The 26741-nt window shown below is 41.7% G+C and overlaps 2 protein-coding genes across 4 annotated transcripts; both read left to right on the plus strand.

The window, feature by feature from the left end:
- The first annotated feature begins 12395 nt into the window (after positions 1-12395).
- LOC311058253 (H-2 class II histocompatibility antigen, E-S beta chain-like) lies at positions 12396-25434 on the plus strand. 3 transcript variants are annotated; one of them, XM_084075633.1, is made up of 8 exons: positions 12396-12484; positions 13104-13376; positions 14445-14658; positions 15984-16051; positions 16254-16337; positions 17930-18043; positions 19352-19412; positions 24711-25434. In XM_084075633.1, exons 1-7 carry the CDS (start codon positions 12424-12426, stop codon positions 19381-19383), a joined length of 846 nt encoding a protein of 281 aa, XP_083931759.1. In that variant the 5' UTR covers positions 12396-12423; the 3' UTR covers positions 19384-19412; positions 24711-25434. The 3 variants fall into 3 exon arrangements, with proteins under 3 accessions (XP_083931759.1, XP_083931760.1, XP_083931761.1); XM_084075634.1 differs by having other exon boundaries at positions 19385-19412; XM_084075635.1 differs by having other exon boundaries at positions 19389-19412.
- Positions 19429-21323, plus strand: LOC311058249 (arginyl-tRNA--protein transferase 1-like). The gene has a single exon (XM_084075621.1). The coding sequence runs from the start codon at positions 19619-19621 to the stop codon at positions 20966-20968; it is 1350 nt and encodes a 449-aa protein (XP_083931747.1). The 5' UTR covers positions 19429-19618; the 3' UTR covers positions 20969-21323.
- Positions 25435-26741: the final 1307 nt, after the last annotated feature.

Below are 26741 nucleotides of genomic sequence, written 5' to 3' on the forward strand. Positions count from 1 at the left end.
ATACAAAGGTAAGAAATATCATTACAGAAGCACCATCAATAATGAACAGCAGTGTACAATATACAGCTATACAACTAGCCTGCACTATGCAGTAATATACCAATACAACTAGCCTGTACTATGCAGTAATATACCTAAACAACTAGCCTGTACTATGCAGTGATATACCTATACAACTAGCCTGTACTATGCAGTAATATACCTACAGTATACAACTAGCCTGTACTATGCAGTAATATACCCCAACCACTAGCCTGTACTATGCTGTAATATAAAGTTATAGTGTTCTCACAGTACTGTATCTCGGCCCAAAACACAACCAAGTATGTAGGTAAAAGGTATCTAGAGATTAAGAGAATGTGATGTCATCCCATTGAAAGTAATAGTGAAAGCCCCTCAAGATGGCGCCACCTGTCCATTGAACTCCATTGAATGGTTCCCTCAAGCTGTATACACACTTATTTACCCCCCAATCCAACCCTTGATGCTGAGTGCCAAGCGGGGAGGCACTGGGTCCTATTTCTATAGTCTTTGGTGTGACTCGGCCAGGGACCTCCCAATCTCAGGGCGCACACCGCACACTCTAAACCATTGGTTCTCTGGGGACCCCCAGGTATCCATTTATATGTTGGCTATTCAAAACAGCAGATATACAAGCTCACAGTGTGTCACTTTGTGACACGCAAGCTGAACTCCGGTGTCTGTACACATTTATACTGGGGGTAATAACAATAGCATCGATTCACTTAAGTTCAAAATATCCCGACTACCACACTGCCATCATAGACTTCATGCCCAGAAGTCCATATTTGGGCAACGGTTAGTTCATCATCTGTGCTTACATCACGCTCAAGAAATATGGCCTATATGACTACATAACTCCATAACTATATAAATGCATCATACAGCAGCTGCAGTTAAGACTGTGATGGATTAGCAGTACATTAATGGCTGTTCTGTTGATCAGACATTCTAATTGGAAAATACAGTTTTGTAATCAGATACCCGTTTAGAGGTTCTGTATTTGTGATATTTTAACATTTATTAAAGCCATGGAGCAACAGGAGGCAGACAGAACAATGGGTTTACAGGCAGAGGCAGACAGAACAATGGGTTTACAGGCAGAGGCAGACAGAACAATGGGTTTACAGACAGAGGCAGACAGAACAATGGGTTTACAGACAGAGGCAGACAGAACAATGGGTTTACAGGCAGAGGCAGACAGAACAATGGGTTTACCGACAAAGGCAGGCAGAACAATGACCCTACAGGCCATGAGCAGCGCTCAGCTCCAGCAGCGGCTCCAGCGGACAGACGAGGACATCATGGTGATCGAGCAGCAGTTCCATCGCATGGACAAGAGCCTCCTGAAGCTGCACAAGAGGTGGGAGAAGAAGAAGAAGGAGGTGGACACGCTCAGGAGGAGCGTGGCCGACAAGAAGAGCGTCCTGGACCGCATCCAGCAGAAGACCTCGCAGTGTCTCCACGCCGTTTACCCGCCGCAGCGCCAAAGACTCTGGAGAGCGGATCCGGACGAGAGACATCCGGCGAACTCGGACGAAGATTCGACGGACAACATCGATGAAGATTTGGCGAAGATAGATGAATATTTGGAAAACATGAGACGAAGCAATGCGGAGGAAATAGAGGATGAACATTTGGCGAAGGTAGACGAACGTCCGGCGAAAAAAACTCACAAGTGAGGGTTTATGGAACCAAATGGACCCTTAAGGGTCCACTTGGTTCCTCTCTGAGTCAAATTAACACTGATTTGACGGTGTAGATTGGGGGTCCCGGTCCCGGATATAAATAATGGTATCAAATGGGGGTCTTTGAAATGTAAAAGGCAGAGAATAGAGAATCAATGGTTTAAGTGGTTGATTCTTTGACTGAGAAGAATGAGTATAACCAGACAGACACACATTAAGGACGGGATCTCTTTCACCCACTTTCTTTATCAATGATGACCCTGTATTTTTAAATTAATTTTTATTTTAATGTATTCATTTTATTTATGTATTCTCTTTTATTTATTCTCATTTAGTTAGTTAGTTAGTTAGTTAACAACACAGACAGACTAGAGAGAGCGCGTTACCGGCTGTTTATTTATTTACTAACATCAAACTTGAGAGAACACACCTGATCACTCCTCAATTCACTCTCGTGATGTTTTTCCTCTCTCTCTCTCTCTCTCTCTCTCTCTCTATCTCTCTCTCTCTCTCTCTCTCTCGGGTTATAAGCTGAATTAATAATAAATAGCCTAAATAAAACCATATTGTAGGCTACAAGGCATTTCCCAGAGCACAACCCGGCCAGCTCGGCAGAAATTAAGCCCCCCCCCCCCCCCCCATACATGCATGGAAGTCTCTTGATTCTGTGGTGCAGTGACAACAGTATGGGGTTGTTCACTGGGTATTTATGCATTTCATCAATAGTGGGTTGGCAGGGGCTTTTCTGCAGGTATGAGTGTAATTACCTTTATTCAAAGTTAATACAATCCTCGTTTATTTAGATTAATACTTTTAAAAAGATGTCTTTAATTACTACAGCAAACAACAGGTTAATGAGGCAACTGGCTATCAATTCATAGACTGGGTGTTACGTCAGTGTCCTCTGCTGGTCAGACCACTGTACTACATACAGTCAGGTTTATTTATTCAATGTTCACCAAAAACTGTAATATCTATTGACACATAGACTGGATGCAAGTACGCTGTGGCATCCTGTGGCATCACAACATTTATAAAACTACTCATATCTACATATTAATTATGTTTGCCAGACCCAGAGGGTCGGCCTACATGAGGCTTTGTCCCTATTTCGTCCATATATGGGGTTAAATGTCTGTCCATCTTTTGTCCCCCTTTCGTCCATACATGGGCATAGAAGGGACCTCGCATGACGTGACTTCGCATGACACGTCATGCGAAGTCCGGCCATTCAGATTTCAACCACTAGGGGTCTGGCAGTACCAGGTCTCCTGGTTCCCTTGTTTACATCCAAATACACTAGTGCAGTATCTGTTAGTCGGAGGTCAGTCTATGACATCATTGCTACATCTCCATATTTGGGCATTTCAGAGATACACACACATAATCATAGACAGAGATTCCTTGAATATCGGTCTGTATTCTAAATGTTGTCTGTCTGTAAAGAATGTCAGTTTGTATTCGGAATACTGTCTGACTGTAATCTGAAAGGACTACTGTCATAGTCTGTCTGTCTGTCTGTCTGTCTGTCTGTCTGTCTGTCTGTCTGTCTGTCTGTCTGTCTGTCTGTCTTTCTTTCTTTCTCTCTCTCTCTCTCTCTCTCTCTCCAGCTGTCAGTGAAGTCCAGATGCCAGACCTTTGGTTGGGACATGATAATTCATGATAAACAAGTCAGAACCACTCTCTGGCACTTAGCAAGGCTGCCCTGTAACCACAAAGTCAAGTTCAATTCCCACAACATCCATGTCCAACATGTACTTCTGCTGTCAACAATGTGTGTTCCTGATTAGCTGCTTGAGTGAAGCAGGAATTGAAAGTCAAGTTTGGGGAGTTTCCAGTGCCTGATTGGCTGCTGAGTGAAGCGGGAAGTGAAAGTCAAGTTTGGGGAGTTTCCAGTGTGCATGGTGTGAACTAACAAAGTGGCTTCTTGATTTGAGGTTTAACAGAATAACAAGTATAACTACATCAACAATTTTCAGATTGCAATTCATAAGACACCATCTGCACTTTCATGATAAATAGATTCACTCTGTACTCTTTGCAAACTGTTAATAAAGTATTCAATCAGTCAGAGGCAATGCAAACAGTCAGGCTCTTTAGCTGATGTCACTCTGGCAGAATGTGCATAAAAAACTGGTCTGGAAATAAAAGTAAACGGTGGAATGAAGCCAAATCATTTGAACAATGTTGATTGAACTGTAGATGTGATTTCACGTACAGTTGGGCTGATGTATTTTGTTTTCCAGTCCAGGTTAATAAAAACTACAGCAGATTAAAAACACGCCATGGCTGACCTTTTAGTACATCATGATGTAAGATGTAATTTACTTGTGACCCATAAAAATGGGTCCTCACCCATTGTTTGGGAAACAGTGCTTTAATGGAGGGTGTAAGGGCATTCCACATTTTGATGGAGTAGTAGAATGTTATTTTGATTATCTGTGTTGCTTACTAGTCTGCCATGTGTCGAGGTGATTTGGAATATGTAATATTATACATTTGAGAGAACTTTGAGAGAAAATTGTACATCTCTCCTCCAACAGTGGACTCCTCCAAACAGCTGTTGAATGTTGATCTTTAGCGGGAGAAGAGTTCCTGCTGTTAGGCCCCGTTTAGACTGCAGTCACATCATTTATTTCTCAAATCTGATCTTTTGGCCCGACTGTTCACACTGCATTTGCAAGTGACCAGATCTGATCTGTCACAGATCTGTGTGTTCAGAATGACTCCCTACCCCCTCGACATATCTGCTTCTGATACGACACAGGCGTCGTGACTTTTATCTCTATACAGTATGTGTTTTTCAAATTCTTTCTTTTCCTCTGACACTGCAGATAGAACCTTGTGAACCGCTTTTCTGCCATGCCATGAGATATGTCTTCATATATTGCCTTGTTCCTGTACATTCCTACGGTATGGTTCAGGGATTCCGTTAGCCGGTATTTACCGGCCATTGACCGGTAAAATGTTTAATTGGCCGGTAATTATAAACACCACCGGCCACCGTGGCCGGTTGGGAAAATGCTGTTATTAGGCTATTTTTACCATTAAAATCATTATCATTTAAAGTTTTTATCATGATCTGACTGTGTGGTTTAATTCCGACAGCCTGCTGCTGCGCGCTGCAGTTATAGGTTAGCCTATTCGATGTACGATGGTGTCGTGTTGTGAGCTTGTATGTCTGCTATTTTTGATACGCCACAACACAGCTGAGAGACACAGCTGTGTCTCCTCCTAATCAGCGCTGAGTAGAGTGGTTCGCTCGTGTGTTGATAAACAGAACCGGGATTTTCCGAGGCAAGAATCTGAACCAAGCCGGACCCAATTGTCGATAAAGGGACCCGAACACGTCTCGGTTGTGGATATTTTGCAAGCACAGTGACTGTCTGTCTGCAATGGATAAAGTGATGAAAGTTGGTGAAAGCTGGTGACACTGATTGCAGCAGGCAACTATAGAGGCAAGTAATCAACCTCGTGCAAGGCCACATATATCATGACATATATAATTAACGTTAACAAAACAAAACAAAACCTACTTTTGCATATCACGGTTGAACGAGAATCGATGTAAAGCCCAAAATATATATTAATTTGTTTATACTGTGCGACGGAGTCGCGCAAGGAAAGGCTCTGGCGCAGGATAACCTGAGGACTCGCCCCAAAACACCCTCGGCCCCATTTTTCAGGCGGACCAACGGTTCTTGTATTCTTGTACTTGTTTTACTGAGGATAAGGGTAGAAATAGGTTTAGGATTAGGCATAGTTTTACTGAGGTTAAGATTAGGAATAAGGTTAGGTTTAGGCATAGTTTACTGATATGTTTAGGAATACCAGGCGAATACCGCCGGATCTTCCCTGGGGCGACTGTGTTTTGGGGCGAGCGGGCGTTTTGGTATTCGGTAAACACCCACTTTCTTTATCAATGATGACCCTGTATTTTTAAATTAATTTTTATTTTAATGTATTCATTTTATTTATGTATTCTCTTTTATTTATTCTCATTTAGTTAGTTAGTTAGTTAGTTAGTTAGTTAGTTAGTTAACAACACAGACAGACTAGAGAGAGCGCGTTACCGGCTGTTTATTTATTTACTAACATCAAACTTGAGAGAACACACCTGATCACTCCTCAATTCACTCTCGTGATGTTTTCCCTCCCCCTCTCTCTCTCTCTCTCTCTCTCTCTCTCTCTCTCTCTCTCTCTCGGGTTATAAGCTGAATTAATAATAAATAGCCTAAATAAAACCATATTGTAGGCTACAAGGCATTTCCCAGAGCACAACCCGGCCAGCTCGGCAGAAATTAAGCCCCCCCCCCCCATACATGCATGGAAGTCTCTTGATTCTGTGGTGCAGTGACAACAGTATGGGGTTGTTCACTGGGTATTTATGCATTTCATCAATAGTGGATTGGCAGGGGCTTTTCTGCAGGTATGAGTGTAATTACCTTTATTCAAAGTTAATACAATCCTTGTTTATTTAGATTAATACTTTTAAAAAGATGTCTTTAATTACTACAGCAAACAACAGGTTAATGAGGCAACTGGCTATCAATTCATAGACTGGGTGTTACGTCAGTGTCCTCTGCTGGTCAGACCACTGTACTACATACAGTCAGGTTTATTTATTCAATGTTCACCAAAAACTGTAATATCTATTGACACATAGACTGGATGCAAGTACGCTGTGGCATCCTGTGGCATCACAACATTTATAAAACTACTCATATCTACATATTAATTATGTTTGCCAGACCCAGAGGGTCGGCCTACATGAGGCTTTGTCCCTATTTCGTCCATATATGGGGTTAAATGTCTGTCCATCTTTTGTCCCCCTTTCGTCCATACATGGGCATAGAAGGGACCTCGCATGACGTGACTTCGCATGACACGTCATGCGAAGTCCGGCCATTCAGATTTCAACCACTAGGGGTCTGGCAGTACCAGGTCTCCTGGTTCCCTTGTTTACATCCAAATACACTAGTGCAGTATCTGTTAGTCGGAGGTCAGTCTATGACATCATTGCTACATCTCCATATTTGGGCATTTCAGAGATACACACACATAATCATAGACAGAGATTCCTTGAATATCGGTCTGTATTCTAAATGTTGTCTGTCTGTAAAGAATGTCAGTTTGTATTCGGAATACTGTCTGACTGTAATCTGAAAGGACTACTGTCATAGTCTGTCTGTCTGTCTGTCTGTCTGTCTGTCTGTCTGTCTGTCTGTCTGTCTGTCTGTCTGTCTGTCTGTCTGTCTGTCTTTCTTTCTCTCTCTCTCTCTCTCTCTCTCCAGCTGTCAGTGAAGTCCAGATGCCAGACCTTTGGTTGGGACATGATAATTCATGATAAACAAGTCAGAACCACTCTCTGGCACTTAGCAAGGCTGCCCTGTAACCACAAAGTCAAGTTCAATTCCCACAACATCCATGTCCAACATGTACTTCTGCTGTCAACAATGTGTGTTCCTGATTAGCTGCTTGAGTGAAGCAGGAATTGAAAGTCAAGTTTGGGGAGTTTCCAGTGCCTGATTGGCTGCTGAGTGAAGCGGGAAGTGAAAGTCAAGTTTGGGGAGTTTCCAGTGTGCATGGTGTGAACTAACAAAGTGGCTTCTTGATTTGAGGTTTAACAGAATAACAAGTATAACTACATCAACAATTTTCAGATTGCAATTCATAAGACACCATCTGCACTTTCATGATAAATAGATTCACTCTGTACTCTTTGCAAACTGTTAATAAAGTATTCAATCAGTCAGAGGCAATGCAAACAGTCAGGCTCTTTAGCTGATGTCACTCTGGCAGAATGTGCATAAAAAACTGGTCTGGAAATAAAAGTAAACGGTGGAATGAAGCCAAATCATTTGAACAATGTTGATTGAACTGTAGATGTGATTTCACGTACAGTTGGGCTGATGTATTTTGTTTTCCAGTCCAGGTTAATAAAAACTACAGCAGATTAAAAACACGCCATGGCTGACCTTTTAGTACATCATGATGTAAGATGTAATTTACTTGTGACCCATAAAAATGGGTCCTCACCCATTGTTTGGGAAACAGTGCTTTAATGGAGGGTGTAAGGGCATTCCACATTTTGATGGAGTAGTAGAATGTTATTTTGATTATCTGTGTTGCTTACTAGTCTGCCATGTGTCGAGGTGATTTGGAATATGTAATATTATACATTTGAGAGAACTTTGAGAGAAAATTGTACATCTCTCCTCCAACAGTGGACTCCTCCAAACAGCTGTTGAATGTTGATCTTTAGCGGGAGAAGAGTTCCTGCTGTTAGGCCCCGTTTAGACTGCAGTCACATCATTTATTTCTCAAATCTGATCTTTTGGCCCGACTGTTCACACTGCATTTGCAAGTGACCAGATCTGATCTGTCACAGATCTGTGTGTTCAGAATGACTCCCTACCCCCTCGACATATCTGCTTCTGATACGACACAGGCGTCGTGACTTTTATCTCTATACAGTATGTGTTTTTCAAATTCTTTCTTTTCCTCTGACACTGCAGATAGAACCTTGTGAACCGCTTTTCTGCCATGCCATGAGATATGTCTTCATATATTGCCTTGTTCCTGTACATTCCTACGGTATGGTTCAGGGATTCCGTTAGCCGGTATTTACCGGCCATTGACCGGTAAAATGTTTAATTGGCCGGTAATTATAAACACCACCGGCCACCGTGGCCGGTTGGGAAAATGCTGTTATTAGGCTATTTTTACCATTAAAATCATTATCATTTAAAGTTTTTATCATGATCTGACTGTGTGGTTTAATTCCGACAGCCTGCTGCTGCGCGCTGCAGTTATCTAGCCTATTCGATGTACGATGGTGTCGCGCGTTGAAAATCTCAGAGCTACAAGCTCACAGCACGTCTCAACTGCTATTTCTGATACGCCACAACACAGCTGAGAGACACAGCTGTGTCTCCTCCTAATCCTGAGTACCTGAGTAGAGTGGTTCGCTCGTGCGTTGATAAACAGAACCGGGATTTTCCGAGGCGAGAATCTGAACCAAGCCGGACCCAATTGTCGATAAAGGGACCCGAACACGTCTGGGTCGTGGATATTTTGCAAGCACAGTTACTGTCTGTCTGCAATGGATAAAGTGGTGAAAGTTGGTGAAAGCTGGTGACACTGATTGCAGCAGGCAACTATAGAGGCAAGTAATCAACCTCGTGCAAGGCCACATATATCATGACATATATAATTAACGTTAACAGAACAAAACAAAACCTACTTTTGCATATCAAGGTTGAATGAGAATCGATGTATAGCCCAAAATATAAATCAATTTGTTTATACTGTGCGACGGAGTCGCGCAGGGAAAGGCTCTGGCGCAGGGTAACCGGAGGACTCGCCCCAAAACACCCTAGGCCCCATCTTTCAGGCGGACCAGCGTTTCTTGTATTCTTATACTTGTTTTACTGAGGATAAGGGTAGAAATAGGTTTAGGATTAGGCATAGTTTTACTGAGGTTAAGATTAGGAATTAGGCATAGTTTACTGATATGTTTAGGAATACCAGGCGAATACCGCCAGATTTTCCCCGAGGCGACTGTTCACATTTCACTCATTCACATTTTATTAATTTCATTTTTGGCAAGCGACATCTCTGCATGATAGAGTAGATCATATAATTTAGTTATCTATAAAAACAGGAACAGACTGCATCTGTGATAAAGTGGAAAGAAGCGCAGCTCTAACGTAACAAGGTGTAATGATCAGTTGGGTGCATGTATGCAGTGCAAACACGCATGTGACGCTAATTATAATATATGGCCGATACATTTTTTCTTTGGCCTGTAAAATATAATCCTGTCGGCCATGGTGGCCGGCCCAAAAAAGGCCTAGCGGAAACCCTGATATGGTTTATGGCCATGTGAGAAGCCTTTGGTGGGCTCAGTATATGAGATGTGGTCAGAACTGACATGCACTAGGACAGACAGGATGTTCCATTGCATTGCATATGTATTGTATATGTCTTTCTCTTGTTGCAACAATACAACTCATACATGTTTTAAGACAATGTTTCGTGTTTCCTTGCTCTGAGTCTTTGTTCCCGAGGTTGTGCCACAGATTTCCACGACACATGTTTTAATTTTGCTCTAGGTTTTTAAACCTGAACTGGAAAACTAACTACAAAATCATCCTAGGCTTTCATACTCCTGTAACTTCTTGAACCCTATACTACAATATGTTGTACGTCAAATCGCAAAGTTTGTAGATTGGATATTTTCACTGAATATTTACCTATTCTTGCCTAATGTTCATCTCATGACCTGGATGAACTTGGGCCTCTTCCTTACTTCCTTCACAGGTGTTACCAATGATACTAATGAAGGGAAGGCTCTGTTCCATTCTGGTCAAACAGAGTCAGGGTGCTGATATTGTGCATGTTGGCTCACTGGAAACACTCTACCACACCAGTGGGTCTCAAAGTGTGGTCAAAGTCTGATGGTACCTTGAGGGTGTTCCAAATGGACCCCTTATTGGTGTGTAACTCTGACAGTGTACAAATTGAACCAAATCAATCAATCAATCAATCAATCAATCAAATTGTATTTATATTTAGCACATTTCATACAGCAAGCGCAACCCAATGCGCTTCACAGAAACAAAAAAAATAAAAAATAAAAAAACATTTAAAAAAACATACAATGGGGAAAATAAAAGTCTCCGCCAGGTCAGGCAGGTTATTGTGGCCTCCTGGTGGCGCTATAATAGGCCAATGTGAAAAGGATGGCATTTCTTCTTAGGCCTTTTGCGGCAATCGGACACTGCATTCATGATTTGAGGCATTTTGTTCCAAAAATGTGTTTTGCTAAATTAGACCTGCTGGTGGTGCTATAACAGGCCAATGTGAATGTGAAAAGGGGGCATTTCTTCCTCGGCCTAGTCAAATCGCACACTGCGTTCATGTTTTGAGGCATTTTGTTCAAAACTGACCAATCCTGCAAACTTTGGAAGCCACTGTAAGCCAAATAGGATGGAATATGAAATATCGGACAGATCCACAGAATCACATGACTATGGAGATACTGTGTACCAATTTGCGTGTTTTTTTGGACAGAATCTGAAGGAATAATCTCCAAAAATGTATTTTACATAAGTGGGCCTCCTGGTGGCGCTGTAAAAAGCAGATGTGAAAAATGCAGTGCAGATGTTTTTCCTTGGCCTCTAGGGAGTGTGCGTGCAAAGTTTCACGCAGATCGGTGCAGTTATAGTTAAAAATACAAATTGGCCTGTTATAGCGCCACCATGAGGCTGATTTAAATTTTTTCAAGTGGCATTTCTTCCTCGGTCTAGTGGGAATGTGCGTGTGCAATTTTATGGAAATAGCAAGCTGCGTTCATGATTTGAGGCAGTTTGTTCAAAACGGACCAATCCTGCAAACTTTGGAAGCCAACCTTAGCCAATGAGGATGGAATATGAAAAATGGGACAGTTCTGGGTCGATCACATGACTATAGAGATACTGTGTACCGATTTGCATGACGTTTGGATAAAAGCTGTAGGAGTAATGGAAAAAAAACTGGGGTTTGCACAAATCGGCCTCCTGGTGGCGCTATGACAGGCCCATGAGAAAAACGTTGGGCAGAGGTTCTGAATTGGCATCCAGGGAGTGGGTGTGCACAGTTTCGCAGTTTTTCGGGCCAACGGTGCCGGAGATCAGCTGGTAACGGACAGACAGGACACACACACACACACACACACACACACACACACACACACACACACACACACACACACACACACACACACACACACACACACACACACACACACACACACACACACACACACGGACGGACGTACGGACGTACGGACGGACAGGGGGCAAAACATACTCTCTCGCCATGCCTTTCGGCCTGGCGGAGACAATAAAAAAGGAGTAATGCTAAAACCTAGGTAAAGGCAATGCTAAAAAGGTGTGTCTTAAAGGGCAAGACCACTTTGGTAGAGGTTTGGGTTGAGTAGTTTCCTTGCCATGATGTAACTCCAAAGGTGGACAAGAAATGAAAAAAAAAGAAAACAAAGAGATTTTCTTTTTTTTTAATAATAAATCGGTAAAATCAGGCAAAAATAAGAATTAAATAACATAACCCTAACATAACCCTAACCTAACCCTAATCCTAACCCTAAAACCGGAATAAAGAAACCAAAAACTGGAAAAAAACGAACCCAATCCGCCCAGAACCGCAAAAGAAATTCACACGCGGGAGGTCCTCATGCACGCGCTCGCCCGCGAAACGGGTTCATCTGTCCCTCAATTGACCGGTTTAAGGTGGTCACCCTAACTTGATCATACTACAGCGTCACACAAAAGGGTCAAAAGTAGCAGATCCACAACCTCGAAACGCGGCGTGAAGCGACTCGTTTCAAACTTGAAGATCTGATACTTTTGCTACTTTTGTATTTAAATCCTGAAGAGTAACTGTTTTGGACATATGAGGTGTCCAGTCATGTAAATGGATGAAGATGATCTCATGTTCCAAAAGGTTCCCCAGTCCTGTCCTATTATAGACACATTTAGTCAACATTAAAACAAGCTGTTAGCAGTTGTAGATTATTTGGTTTGATGCCTGCTTGGCAACAAGTGATGAGAGTGAAATATGTTTTTTCATTGGTTGTAGTAGAGTACAGACTGTTGGAGTGAAAAAGTGAGTCCGTGTTTTCAGTTCCACATCAGAACGTCATCTCATCAACATGGCTTCAGCTAAACTCTGGCTCTGTGTTTCACTGTGTTTCATCTGTCTCCATGGAGCAGGTAAACTCTCATTTAATTCATTAATCAGTTATATATTTTTGCCTTTATTGATATGTACAGTAGACTGACAGGAAATGAGGAGAGAGAGAGAGAGAGATGGGGAGTGACACACAGCAAAGGTGCCCAGATGGCTACGCCAGCCGACCGGGCCATAATATTAACCACTTGAAACGCAGCAGTCATATTCTGGGGGGAATATTAGACAAACATAGCCGCTCTAAAAGCTCACAACTCCTCGCGATCGGCTATTTTTGGCAAAGAGGTTTGATGTAGAGGGAAAAAAGGGCAGACCAAGTATAGAGAGAAAGGTCAAGTTTACTATACTAATAGTTGAAGTGGTTAAATGTCTCGAAAATACACATTAACATGAATCCAACATATTGATATTTTGTATCATTGTGTAAAAACATGAATTGACACAACACTGATAGTGCTGTCAAATAAGTCTATGAAGATATCTATGGAATCTATGAAAAAGTTGAATCTGAAACACAATTGTCCCTGCTTCATCTCTCTCCCAGCTAAGGGGTCCTTGGCCTAAAAATCAATTCAATTTGTTACATTATAGACTATAGAGATAGTATGTAAGACTGATGACGTTGAATGTTTCTGTTTCCAGATGGATATCTCTTCTTTGAGGTTCACCAGTGTGTGTTCAACTCCACTGAGCTGCAGGACATTCAGTACATTTCTTCGTCCACTTTCAACAGAGTGGAGATTTTGAGGTGGGACAGCAGGGTGGACCAGTTTGTTGGCTACACTGAGTTTGGTGTGAAGAACGCAGAGCGGTTGAATAAGGACCCTACAGAGCTGGCTGTGATGAGAGCACAGCGAGAGGCATACTGCAAACCCAATGCTGAAATAGACTACCCCAATGTTCTGGATAAGACAGGTTTGATTGATTGATTGATTGATTGATTGATTGATTGATTGATTGATGCTTCATTAATAAGTGTGATGTTTCTGTGTGTTTTATCCGAGTCACTGGTTGCCATGAGGCACAGCTACAGTACATAATATCTGATAGAATGTTCCATGGTTCACATGGTGGTAACATCACATTAATTATATATATATATATATATATATATATATATATATATATATATATATATATATATATATATATATATATATATATATATATATATATATATATATATATATATATATATAATTATTATTATTTAAAGTATATGTTTGATTACATGTCATTTTCTTATTTTTTATTAATTGGAAGGGCGACTTTTTTTTTGGGCATGTCATTATAGGCAAACATTATAATGATTATTATTTTTAATACAGAAAATGGCAGAACTACAAGCTCAACGCATCACCAAGTGACATGTTGTGAGCTTGTACATCTGCTCTTTCCAGTATATCACCCTAACCCTGAAGTATATAGGATTTAAATGGTTAAAAAACAACTCTAGACTTGCTTTCACTACCTGCTTTTATATTTTACTCTTTGTCTTTAGTTCTGTTTTACAGGATTATGTGGGAAGTGTGTTCTTCTTTGTTCCATTTTTTTGTTTATGTAAAGCACATAACTGTTTTGTTAAGTGCAAATAATAAGATCAACCTAATGATCCCTGTGGGGAAATGTATAACACATAATGAATGCCTCTTTTTATGAAACTGTGTGAACATCAGTTTGAATTATATTGTAATAATTTAATATAATGTTTAGATCACATCAGATACAAATATATTCTACACTGTAAACAAACTGTGGAATTATGGTAGAAATCAGTGTTTGTAAAATATTTCACTATCCTCTGGCTTCATCTGCTGGTCAAACAACAACATTCATTTATATTTAACTGAAACTATAGATAATGACACTTACATATTAATGGTATCTACTACTCCTACTCCTACTCCTACTCTTACTCTTACTACTACTGATGATGATGATGATGATGATGATGATGATAATAAAATGTTCTTGTTCTTCCAGCTGAGCCTAATGTGAGACTGAGCCCAGTGAGGCCCCCTGTTGGCAGACATGCGTCCATGCTGAAGTGCAGCGTCTATGACTTCTATCCTAAAGGGATCATCATCACCTGGCTGAGAGACGGAGAACCCACCACCTCTACTGTCTCTTCCACTGATGTGCTGGCAGATGGTGACTGGTACTACCAGCTCCACTCCTACCTGGTGTACACACCCAGGTACACACCTACTAGACACCTATACATAGAAATACACACCTCTACTGGTACTACCAGCTCCACTCCTACCTGGTGTACACACCCAGGTACAGACCTACTAGACACCTATACATAGAAATACACACCTCTACTGGTACTACCAGCTCCACTCCTACCTGGAGTACACACCCAGGTACACACCTATACATAGAAATACACATAGACACCCACTGACTGTATACATGGTACTACCAGCAGGGGTGAAAGTGGGCCGGCACAGTCCGGAACGGCGTTCCGGTAAAAGATTCGTTGCCGGAACGCCGTTCCGTTAAGAAAAAGTCAAAGGCAGCTGTGGAAATCCCATATGATATTAAATAACCTGCCACAGACCCATATGGCCATGTTCAAGAATAAAACATAATCTACTAACGTCAGATTAACATACAGGGCGTCACAACCATTCATTAATTTGTGTGTACGACGGGACACTCTCACAGATCCGTGATTTCCCCGCACTGTTTGTCTGACTTATTTTTTTTTTCTCCCCCCGTTCCGCATAAACTGCTGTTTTCGCGTGAAGTTAAGTAGTTTCAACTGGGCTACCTGGGTACTTCTACTTCCAGTAGTATGATTTCAAAATAAAACGTGTGTTGAATTGTAACATTACAAGGATAGAGTTTTTAAAAAACTCTTATTCTGAAATGCATATCGTTTTGAAAGGAAACCAGATTTCTTTTCTGGAGGCCACTTGACAGCTTTCTGCTCACGGAACACAGCTCCACTTGACTAACGTGCATCGTGAAAATGTAAATAACACGGACGTGGGTCATGGGACATTATGGAATATAAAGACTTTGTGGCAAAAGTTCATATTGCTCATCGGTTAGTATTTGGGACCTCGCGCGGCCGGAGGCAAAAAAAATCACAGTCACACTGGCGTAAGAGTCTTTCACTTTGAGACTAATATGTGAGCTACGTGTTTATGTTTATATTGCACTCTCTATCAGGCACATATTAATGTCTGGCCTGTGTTCTTTCTTTCTTTCTTTCTTTCTTTCTTTCTTTCTTTCTTTCTTTCTTTCTTTCTTTCTTTCTTTCTTTCTTTCTTTCTTCCTTATTCCCTTTCTAGAAAACTGCAATACTACTGAGGGAGCTTATACGAACATAATTCCACCCAAACCTCTAAACCAATAATGTGACGAGTGCATTGAAACTCATTGAAACTATATTATAACAGACACTGCTAATGTATTGTGTGTGTGTGTGTGTGTGTGTGTGTGTGTGTGTGTGTGTGTGTGTGTGTGTGTGTGTGTGTGTGTGTGTGTGTGTGTGTGTGTGTGTTTCAGATCTGGAGAGAAGCTCTCCTGCATGGTGCAACACCCCAGCCTCAAAAAGCCTCTAGTGGTGGACTGGGGTATGTCACCCTGTTGTGTCTTACTCTGATGCAGGGGTTCCAAAACGTGTCACTTTGCGCCACGTTTTGAGCTTATAGACCTGCTACTTTTGACGTCGTTGTGTGACGCTGTAGTATGATCAAGTCATTTACAAATTAAAATATGGAGATGAGAGGTTTCTGATAATATAACAATGCATTCATAATGTTCTTCTTATTCCAGTGGAGCCCTATGAGAGACTGACCTCTGATCAGGAGAGAATGCAGGAACACTCCAACCTGAAAGAGCCTCTAGTGGTGGACTGGGGTATGTCACTCTACTGTATGACAGTAATTCTCAACTAAAATGTTGTAAAATGTATTTTAAACAAGCAACTATATACCATATATCATATAACATGTCATCATACATGTATATAATATAACATATACAATATATGCTATAATATAATACCATATAGCATTATAATATAATATAACATAATATAATATAATATAATATAATAATATAATATAATATAATAATATAATATAATATAATATAATATAATATAATATAATATAATATAATATAATATATTATCATGGTTCCATGGTTCTCAAACAATTAAGGCCACAACCCCCCAAAATAATCATATTTGAACTGGGGACCCCCCACCCTGACAAGCACTTGGAATTGTAGGACTTGAGGCATTACATTTAGTTTGACTCAGTTCCACAGATTGTGAAACTAGCCGATCTACAAGCTCACAACGCTTTCTTAGGTCACATTTGACCATTGGTTGTAAATAGTGTGCTGATTACTTTCTGACACAGTAATGGTCTTATTTTTTCTTTGTTGTCCTTAAATTATCACTTTAGAAATGTGCAGATACCCTGCATATGTTGAAACACTCACAGTTTGAGAACCACTTGTAACGTATCATTGTGTTTGGTTGTTATCAGTGGTGTAAAGTAACTAAGTACAGTACATTTACTCAAGCACTGTACTTAAGTACAATTTGTAGGTATTTTTTTTTTACTTTACTTAAGTATTTCCAATTTTCTGAAATGTTCTCATAGGCAAATATGGTACTTTTACTCCACTACAATTATTTGACAGCTTTAGTTACTAGTTACTTTGCAGATTTAGATTATCACAAAACATACATTAACCACTTCAGCCCTATATACATTTCGGCCATTTGAAAATTGCCGATCTACAAGCTCACAATGTGCTCACGATGTGTCGTGATGCGACACATTGTAGATCTGCTATTTTCAAAATGCATTTTGAACTTGTGAATGGGACAGTCTGCCCAATGAGCACTTTTAATTTTGGTACTTTAAGTACATTTTGATACCAATACTTTAGTACTTTTACTCCAGTAAATTTTGAATACCTTACTTTTACTTGTAAGGGCGCGCTCCCACCAAAACATGGTCGGCTAGCGTTAAACTCAGGTTGTGCGCGGCCACAGTTTTTTGCAGCCAGCGGATTCTAAAAAACGGGAGTGACGCGCATGTCACTCACTTTCAGGACCCTCCCCGTAGCCCGCACCGCCTTCTGCCTTGAGCATCATGTTGCTTCCTGAGTCTTGGGACGGTCCGCCTTCGACTCACCCGATTGGACAGAGGGGGAAAATCAGCTCCTGCCTCCAGCAGTTTTCTGCTTCAAATGGACAGGTCCTGTAGAGCGAATAAACGCACGGTCTGCGCGACAGGCGGAAAGATCCGCTCTTGTGTGAATCCACGCATTTACATTGACAAAGCATTGGCAGATTCTGCCCCAGAAGTAAAATAAAAGTGCGGTGGGAGCGCGCCCTAACAGGGTATTTCTACACTGCAGTATTGATACTTTTACTTAAGTAAAAACATTGAGTACTTTTTCCACCACTGGTTTACTTGTTATATTGTCAGATCCTTCCCTGCTGGAGTCAGAGAGGAACCAGATCCTCATGGGAGCATCAGGTGTGGTTGTGGGGCTGCTCTTCACTCTGTCTGGATTCATCTACTACAAGAGACAGGAACAAGGTCAGTGACACAGACAGGGGTCACAGGTCACATGGAGCAATGACTTCTGAAGTTTTTTTACATTCCAAGGTCTCCCCTTAACTCTGACAGTATACACATGGAACCAAATGAACCTCTGTATACTCTCAGAGTTACAGACTTGTAAGGGTCACTTTGAGAACCATTGATGGAGAAATGCCTGCTATGTATGCAAAAACAGACTAATTGGAGCTGGTTTACATTACTGGTTTACATTGGTTTACATTACTGGTTTACGTTGGTTTACATTACTGGTTTAAATTGGTTTACATTACTGGTTTACATTGGTTTACATTACTGGTTTACATTGGTTTACATTACTGGTTTACACTGGTTTACATTGGTTTACATTACTGGTTTACGTTGGTTTACATTACTGGTTTACACTGGTTTACATTGGTTTACATTACTGGTTTACGTTGGTTTACATTACTGGTTTACGTTGGTTTACATTACTGGTTTACATTGGTTTACATTACCGGTTTACGTTGGTTTACATTACTGGTTTACGTTGGTTTACATTACTGGTTTACATTACTGGTTTACATTATTTTAGACCAGTGGTTCTCAAAGTGGGGTCCGGGGACACCCCAGGGGTCCTTGAGGTGGTCCCAGGGATTCCGCAGTAAAATGTGTTAATATGACATCAAAACCAGTTTAACCACTTTAACTCTACATACACAAATAGTCATTTGTCATTATGTGAAACATTTGACCAATTATTTTTTATGGGGCAAAATACAATTAATACATATCAACTTAGGGGTCCTTAGACTACCTACTGGTTTAGACTAGTTTAGATTACCTGATTTAGGCAGATTTTTGGTTTCACTAGATTAGACATAAGAGTTATGTTGTCACTGTTGTGCTTAATATGTCATCATTTTTAATCCCAATTAAGAGTGAAACGCACATGTTATTACTTCTAATGCAGTATGTGGAACCTGATGAACTATTACATTAAATGCTGAAGGTCGCTAACCGTAAACCCAACCCCAATATCATGACATCATCCTGCATTTCATGACATCGTGTCCATTTTTTTAATCAAGAGGAGGGACCAAATGTGACTTTCATGCATTAAGCCAAAGTTGATCACGGCGTGTTTTACATGATCTGATGTCATAAGTTAGACTGATATAAAATAGATTTGCTTCAGACAAAATGTTCTGAACTGACTCTGGGTGAGTGTTAGATACTTAATGCTTGACTCTATCTACCAATAACTATCTCTATCAACCAATAACTAGCTCTATCTACCAATAACTATCTCTATCTACCGATAACCAGATCTGTCTGTGTCTATGTCACCCATCTCATAAGGAAGTCTCCCGGTGCTGAAGAATTGAAGGTGAGTATCTGTAGACTCCTCCAAAACATATCCCCGTTCACATCCTCCTCCTGAATAGACACAAACACACGTTTATAAAAATTATTTAGGTTACCATTGCAACCATTGAAGGCAGGAAACAATCACGTACACTTGTCGAGTATTTTGGTGAAGATGAGAGCCGTTGTGGTTATTGTAAGAACGAAAAGGGAAGCTTCTCTCAGGGAATGTGGTCCCACACCATGACGGTACAAGACTACCAGGACCTCATAGACCGAGGCTGGAGAAGAAGTGGAAGGTACATCTACAAGCCTACACTGAACAAGACATGCTGTCCACAGTACACCATCAGGTGTCATGCCTTGGACTTTCAGCCGTCCAACTCTCACAAGAAGATCCTGAAAAGAATGAGTAGATTTCTGTCTAAAGGGGAATTAACGCCAACGGAACTGGGGCGCCCCACGGACGCTGGCTGTGGTGAAACCAGCCCACAGGAGAAAGTAGAGGGACCCGTTTTCACCGACGTTCAGACTGAGGTGGGGGACTCTGATCTATCAGTCTCAGAAGCATCCAGAAATTATCCAGTGTCTTCTCCGGATGGGAGACCACCCGCCTCGAACCCTAAACCAGGAATAGGAGCAGATCCTAGCCGGCCTCTGTGTCGGAAGGCCAAGGAGTTGGGGAAGGAGCGTCGTCTTCTAAAGCAGCAGATGACGCAGGGGGTCTCTGCTGCCCCCATCACCCCCCCTGGCCCACACAGCCAGAGCACAATCCTGGAGGATTTCATCACCGAAGCTCCGCCGCCCGAAAGCCCTCTTCATCGCCTTGAGGTGAGGCTGGTGCGCTCCAGCCCCCCGAGCGCACAGTTCAAAGCCTCTTTCGACGCTTCCTACCAGGTGTACAAACTGTACCAGATGGCCGTTCACAAGGACCCTCCAGACAAGCCCTCCGAGAGCCAGTTCCAGAGGTTCCTCTGCGACTCTCCGCTGGAGGCGGAGTGGCCTCCTGGCGGGCCGGATGCGGGCTACGGCTCCTTCCACCAGCAGTACTGGCTGGACGGGCGTATGGTCGCGGTGGGGGTGATCGACATCCTGCCCACCTGTGTGACGTCCGTCTACCTCTACTACCACCCAGAGTTCACCACATTGTCTCTGGGCTCCTACTCTGCTCTCAGGGAGATCGCCTTCACCAGGCAGCTGCACAGACAGTCTCCCAGGTTGTGCTACTACTATCTGGGCTTCTACATCCGCTCCTGTCCCAAAATGTGTTACAAGGGTCAGTACCTCCCCTCAGACCTCCTGTGTCCGGAGACCTTCGTCTGGACGCCCATAGAGCGCTGCGTACCCCGTCTGGATAACTCCCTTTACTCTCGCTTCAACCAGGACCCTGATGCGGGGGATGCCCGGGTGCTCAGCGATGTGGACAAGGCTCTGGTGCTGTATAAGAAGACAGTCATGTCCTACGCCGCCTACAGACGCAAGCGCGAGGAGGGCTCCAGTGATGAGGCGGCGGTGCGGTGGTACGGAGGTCTGGTGGGGCAGGTCTGTGCAGAGAGGATGTTGCTCTACCGCACCTGAACCTTAACACATTGCCTGCCAAGGACGTATGTTTGCCAGACCCAAGGGGTCTGGCTTACATGAGGCTTTGTACCTGTTTTCTCCATACATGGGCATGCCCCCTTTGTCCTTAGGCCCCAGCCATAAAAGTCTGTCCCCCTTTCGTCCATACATGGGCATGTTTTGTACCTGTTTTCTCCATACATGGGCATGCCCCCTTTGTCCTTAGGCCCCAGCCATAAAAGTCTGTCCCCCTTTCGTCCATATATGGGCATACACAGGCTGACACGTCATGTGAAGTCCGGCTTATAAAAGTCTGTCCCCCTTTCGTCCATACATGGGCATAGGCACATGGGCATCAGCCGGGTCTGGCAGAACCAGGTCTCCTGGTCTTGTTGTCTCCGCCAGGAGAGTTTGTTTTCACTTTCTGAAACTGGGACTAACATTGGTCAAGCCTCACGTGACACGTGACAATACGGTGAAATAGTGTGATCTGATTGGCTAGTGATGTATAGCGGCCTATAAATACATGTGTCACTTTGAAAGAGTCTGTGCCTCTTTCAAAGTGAGGTAAGACAGGAATAATCATGAAATGGCTGAGAAATGGCGGATACTGTAACAATTGGATAGGACACTTACACAGACAGGACGGATAGGACACTTACATAGACAGGACGGATAGGACACTTATACAGACAGGACGGATAGGACACTTATACAGACAGGACGGATAGGACACTTATACAGACAGGACGGATAGGACAGTTATACAGACGGATAGGACACTTGTGTCATGTTACTATGACACAGTAACATGTTCTATTTTTTGTAGGAATTAGAACATAAGAATTAGAACATTCTCAACATTCCCAACACAAGTCTGCTGGCGGAGACTTGTGCTCCGAGGAGCACTTTTTCTAGTTATGTTATGTTTTTTGTTGCTCTAAGACAACTTAGGAAATGATCCCTTGACTCTGAGAGAAGGAATGGACGGATGTGACGTCATCCCAAAAAACGTCACTTCCGTCCACTTCTATATTAGGATTTGTAGAAAAAACACATCTCGGATTTCTTCTTTTTTTGGTGAGAACGGGCCTTATTCAACGGGCGATAGCAACAAAACAGGCTGGTCACATGAAGTCCGTTTTGATTCATTGCTGAGAGAGACTCCGTTTCTTTGTCTGTGTGTCCATCTCCTCTCTGTACAAAGGGTTTTTTGCTGTTTCACTTTAACCCTTTGAGACCTGAAGCCGATTCTACATGTCTCCTAAATCTCAATAGTTTTCTGAAAATGTATGATTCTATCTTTTTCATGCCAGAACCCCCAAAATTATATGTATTTGGCCGCGGACCCCTATCAAAATATGTTGTTCCAGGGACCCCCAGAAGCAAAGATTTGAGTTAAAAATGTTCGCTTTAAAAATATATATATTCAAAGATTTTCACACATTTTCACGATTTTTCAAAAATAGCAGATCTACAAGCTCATAGCGCGGCACTCGGTGCCGCGCTTGTATCTGCTATTTTTGAATAGCCCAAAGTGTAAAATGCTTTTTAGCTCAAATCTAAAAATGACACAGTTCCAAGTCTTAATGGGTTAATCATTCGAGTCTAATGAACCATAGGTCATACACTCAAAATAAGAATCCATCATGGTTCAACCCCTCAAATAGGCCACTTGTCTGTGAGTCTGTCAGACATATCATCTTTCATGCCACAAATCATGAACGCAGCATCCGAACTGCTGTGAAACTTTTGCAGGTACAGTACATCACCACTAGGCCAAGCTAGAACCACCAACCCAAATCTTTCAAAAATCGGTGCTATAACAGGTCGCTTCACATTATTGGCCTACAACTCTTGAATTGTAGGTCATGCATTCTCTTGAATTCTTCGGACATGATTTCGGACATGCTTAAAAAGTCTTGCTTAAAGGAGTAGTTCACCCCAAAAAAAATGCTTATTTTCTATCAATTACACACCCCATGAAGCCTTGAATTAATGGAGATTTGTTTTGTTTTTGTCACATTCCTAAGCCAATAATTGGATGACCGTGTCATCATGAGTCAATAGAAGACTCCACCAGACATCAAATTAACTGACACACAGAAGACTTGTGTGGTTAGGATAGACTTTAGGACAGGCTAATGGTTAGTATAGACTTTAGGACAGTCTATGGTTAGTATAGACTTTAGTACAGTCTAATTCTTAGAGGTTCATTGTATTTTCACAGAACAATGCAGGGTTTGTAGAGTAAAAAGATATCTGATCTCAAGTACTCTTGTAGTTACGTGATTCTATTCCCATTGTTATGTTTTTCCTCATCCTTATGCATGGTGTGGGAACGGTGTCACATCCATACTGGGAATGAACACGTGTAATATTATCAGTATGCTGATGTCATAAGCTGTCAGAATGTAATCAAATCTTGTAGAAAAATCTTTTTAGGCACTTGAAGCTGTCATTTTGTGGACTGTGTCTATTGTTAATGCGTACATGTGAATAGGCTCTATGCACAACAGCCATATTGGAAAGAAATTGGGCCTCTTCTTACTTCCTTCACAGGTGTTACCAATGATACTAATGAAGGCTCTGTTCCATTCTGGTCAGGGAGCTGATATCGTGCATGTTGGCTCACTAGAAATGGCTCACCATTTTGGTTCCCAAATGGCCCCTTATGGTGGGTGTGTCGTGTGTAACTCTGAGAGTGTACAAATGGAACCAAATGGACCCATGAGGGTCCATTTGGTTCCATTTGTACACTCTCAGAGTTATGGGGGTCCTTGAAAATAAGACAACCACTGTGCTACACTAAATGGAACGGAGCCTTAATTAGTATTATTGGTAACACCTGTGAAGGAAGTGAGGCAGGGGCCCAATTCATTCCCAATATGGCTGCTGTGCATAGAGCCTACAGTATTAACAATTCTGTAATTTTTACTGAGACAACTTCTCCTGAACTCCTGAAGAAAATGTGTTAGTTCTGCTGTCTGCTGACCTAAATCAAGGGCTGAGGCGTCAAACCTCATCCTGGTATTGTTGTGTACAGTGCTGGAACAAGTACCCAAATGTTTTACTTAAGTAAAAGTATCAATACTGCACTGTAGAAATACTCAAGTAAAAGTCCAGAATTCAAAATGTACTTGTGTAAAAGTACAAAGGTATTGTATCAAAATGTACTTAAAGTACCAACATTAGAAAGTGCTCATTATGCAGGATGTACCATTGCTCAACGTTTTCAAATGTCGCATTGTGTCAAATGGCCAAAATCATGTATATAGGGCTGAAGTGGTTAATGTATGTTTTGTAATAATAATCAAAATCTACAAAGTAACTAGTAACTCAAGTTTTGATTAATTGTATTTGCCTCTGAGATGTAGTGTAGAAGTAAAAGTACTGAAAATTGGAAATACTCCAGTAAAGTACAAATACCTCAAAATCGTACTCAAGTACAGTACTTGAGTAAATGTACTTGGTTACTTTACACCACTGGCTGTGTACGGCAGGCTAAGGATGGCAGTTTGATACCTGTTTCCTCTTCCCGCATAGCAACAGCATAGCAACCGAAGTACAAGAGAGTTTGCATCCTGTATGAGAGCACAGTTGCTTTGCAGCTTCTGCCCTGTTCATGAACAGTCCTTATTAAACTTCTGTTGTACTTTTAAACTGTTTTGATTATTTTTCTTGTCAGAAGGTAGAATTATTTTGTCTTTAATAAGTGAGTTTTTCCACATGTGTTCTAACTGGATGTTTGTGTTTTCAGAGATGAAGCGAGTCACTGCTGACCCCTGGTGGAGAGAAGAGGAAATAACACGCCTGTCCAATCAGCTTTTAAATCCATGTCAACAGAAGCACTCTGATGACTTGATAAACCTTTTTCACAACATGAGTCCTTTAAACAGTGGTGGAAAGTTACTAACGACTGCATAACGAGTGCTTTTACTTTTGGTACTTTAAGTACATTTTGATACCAATATTTATGTACTTTTAGTCAAGTACATTTTGAATTCTGGACTTTTACTTGTAACAAAGTATTTCAACAGTATTGCAGTATTGGTAATTTTACTTAGGTAAAACATTTTAGTACTTTTTCCACCACTGTCTTTAAACCCGTGGTTCTTAAACGTTTTCATGTCAAGGACCCCAACTTGATATGCATCTGAAAAGATGTTGTGCCAGGGACCCCTAGAAGAGAAGATGTGTCTCTATCTGTTTTCTCTTTTCTTCAGTGTTTTGCCAATTATATGGAGGCCCGCTTACTATATCCTCCCGGCCCACCAGTGGGCCCCCGGACCACAGGTTGAGAACTACTGATCTAAATGGACATGAACATGTTAAAGGTCTTATCTATTTGCAATTGTTTATAATTATGCGATAATTCACGAGTTGCAATCATGACAATTGCAATCCTTCATAATAAGTAATCATTTATGTGTAATCATTCATAACCATGCATTGTTTAATGGGACATTTTATTCATAAATACAGCAATGGAAAGCACTGTGTCAGTGTGCTGTGTTTCAATTCATCCCATCCCAAAACACTGTAGATCTGCTACTTTGGATGTTACATGAACATCCTACTATCCTACTATCCTATATCCTACTATAATTCTAGTAACCTCTGTGCGTTTGTAGTGGTGGTGGTGAAGCTACCCGGTTCTCCCCACTGGCTGGACCAATTGCTCTGATTTTGCACACAGCCATTGACCATTACCATCTGAACTTAACTGTGAAGCCCGTTTTTCAATTTCATCAAATCTCAGCTTCTTATTAGCGTTTTTGTGTCAAACACTGTCGCCATGGTTACGGGGCTGCCCAGCTATGGGACGAACTGCCTCCCGGGTTGCCAGATCATGTGCGCATATCCCCCCACGCATGCGTCGACCGGGTATGGTCTAGTGTTTTAGAACCCCTGCAACAGAGTAAAACACAACAGGGTGACATAGCCCAGTCCACCACTAGAGGCTCTTTGAGGCTGGGGTATTCCACCATGCAGGAGAGCTATAGATAGATAGATGGATAGATGGATGGATGGATGGATGGATGGATGGATAGATATGGTAAGGTCAGCTGATAGCATCAATATCAGTGGTCAGCAAACAGTCATCTCATAGCCTATAAGCAATAGCAAAGGTGTACAGTGTAACATGACTCATGGCCAATGTGCGTAAAGGCCTTGTGACAACTTAGCGGAAGCTGCGTTGGTCACTCATCTGCCTACGAAAAGGAATATTGCGCTGGCCAAATAGAATAGTTCCCATCCTATAACAACTCTGCCGGGAGAGGGATAGTCTGGTTACCATAACGTGCGATCACATTTCAGCATTTCCTAATTCCCCCATAAGATGGGAAAGCTACACTGTCATTGACTGCTGTTTTCAAATCACACCTCCTCATTTCCATTTAATGGAAATGCTCGATTCTAATTAGCTGGGGAAAAGATGGAGGTGGAGATAAAGAATTTGGAGACACCTGATTCGTTTTCTGCAATCAACCAGACTATCCCTCTCCCGGCAGAGTTGAAACTGGGGAATAATAGCCTGGGTGGGGGGAGCCCCCAAAACAAACATTGTATCCACAAAGGAAAAAAAGAGAGTATCGTCCTGTGAGTTAATATAGCATCAAAATCTGTTGAACCATGTTGAGACGATCTACAAGCTCACAACGCGATGCGATGTGATGCGTTGTGAGCTTGTAGATTAGCTATTTAAAAAAAAAAAAAGAATTAAAAAATGTGGAATAGCATTTGAAACATTATAACAACAATAATCTTGTATGGCCGTTCCCTGGCA

Source organism: Gymnoscopelus microlampas (assembly GCF_963454915.1).
Source record: "Gymnoscopelus microlampas genome assembly, chromosome: 13".
Taxonomy (NCBI): domain Eukaryota; kingdom Metazoa; phylum Chordata; class Actinopteri; order Myctophiformes; family Myctophidae; genus Gymnoscopelus; species Gymnoscopelus microlampas.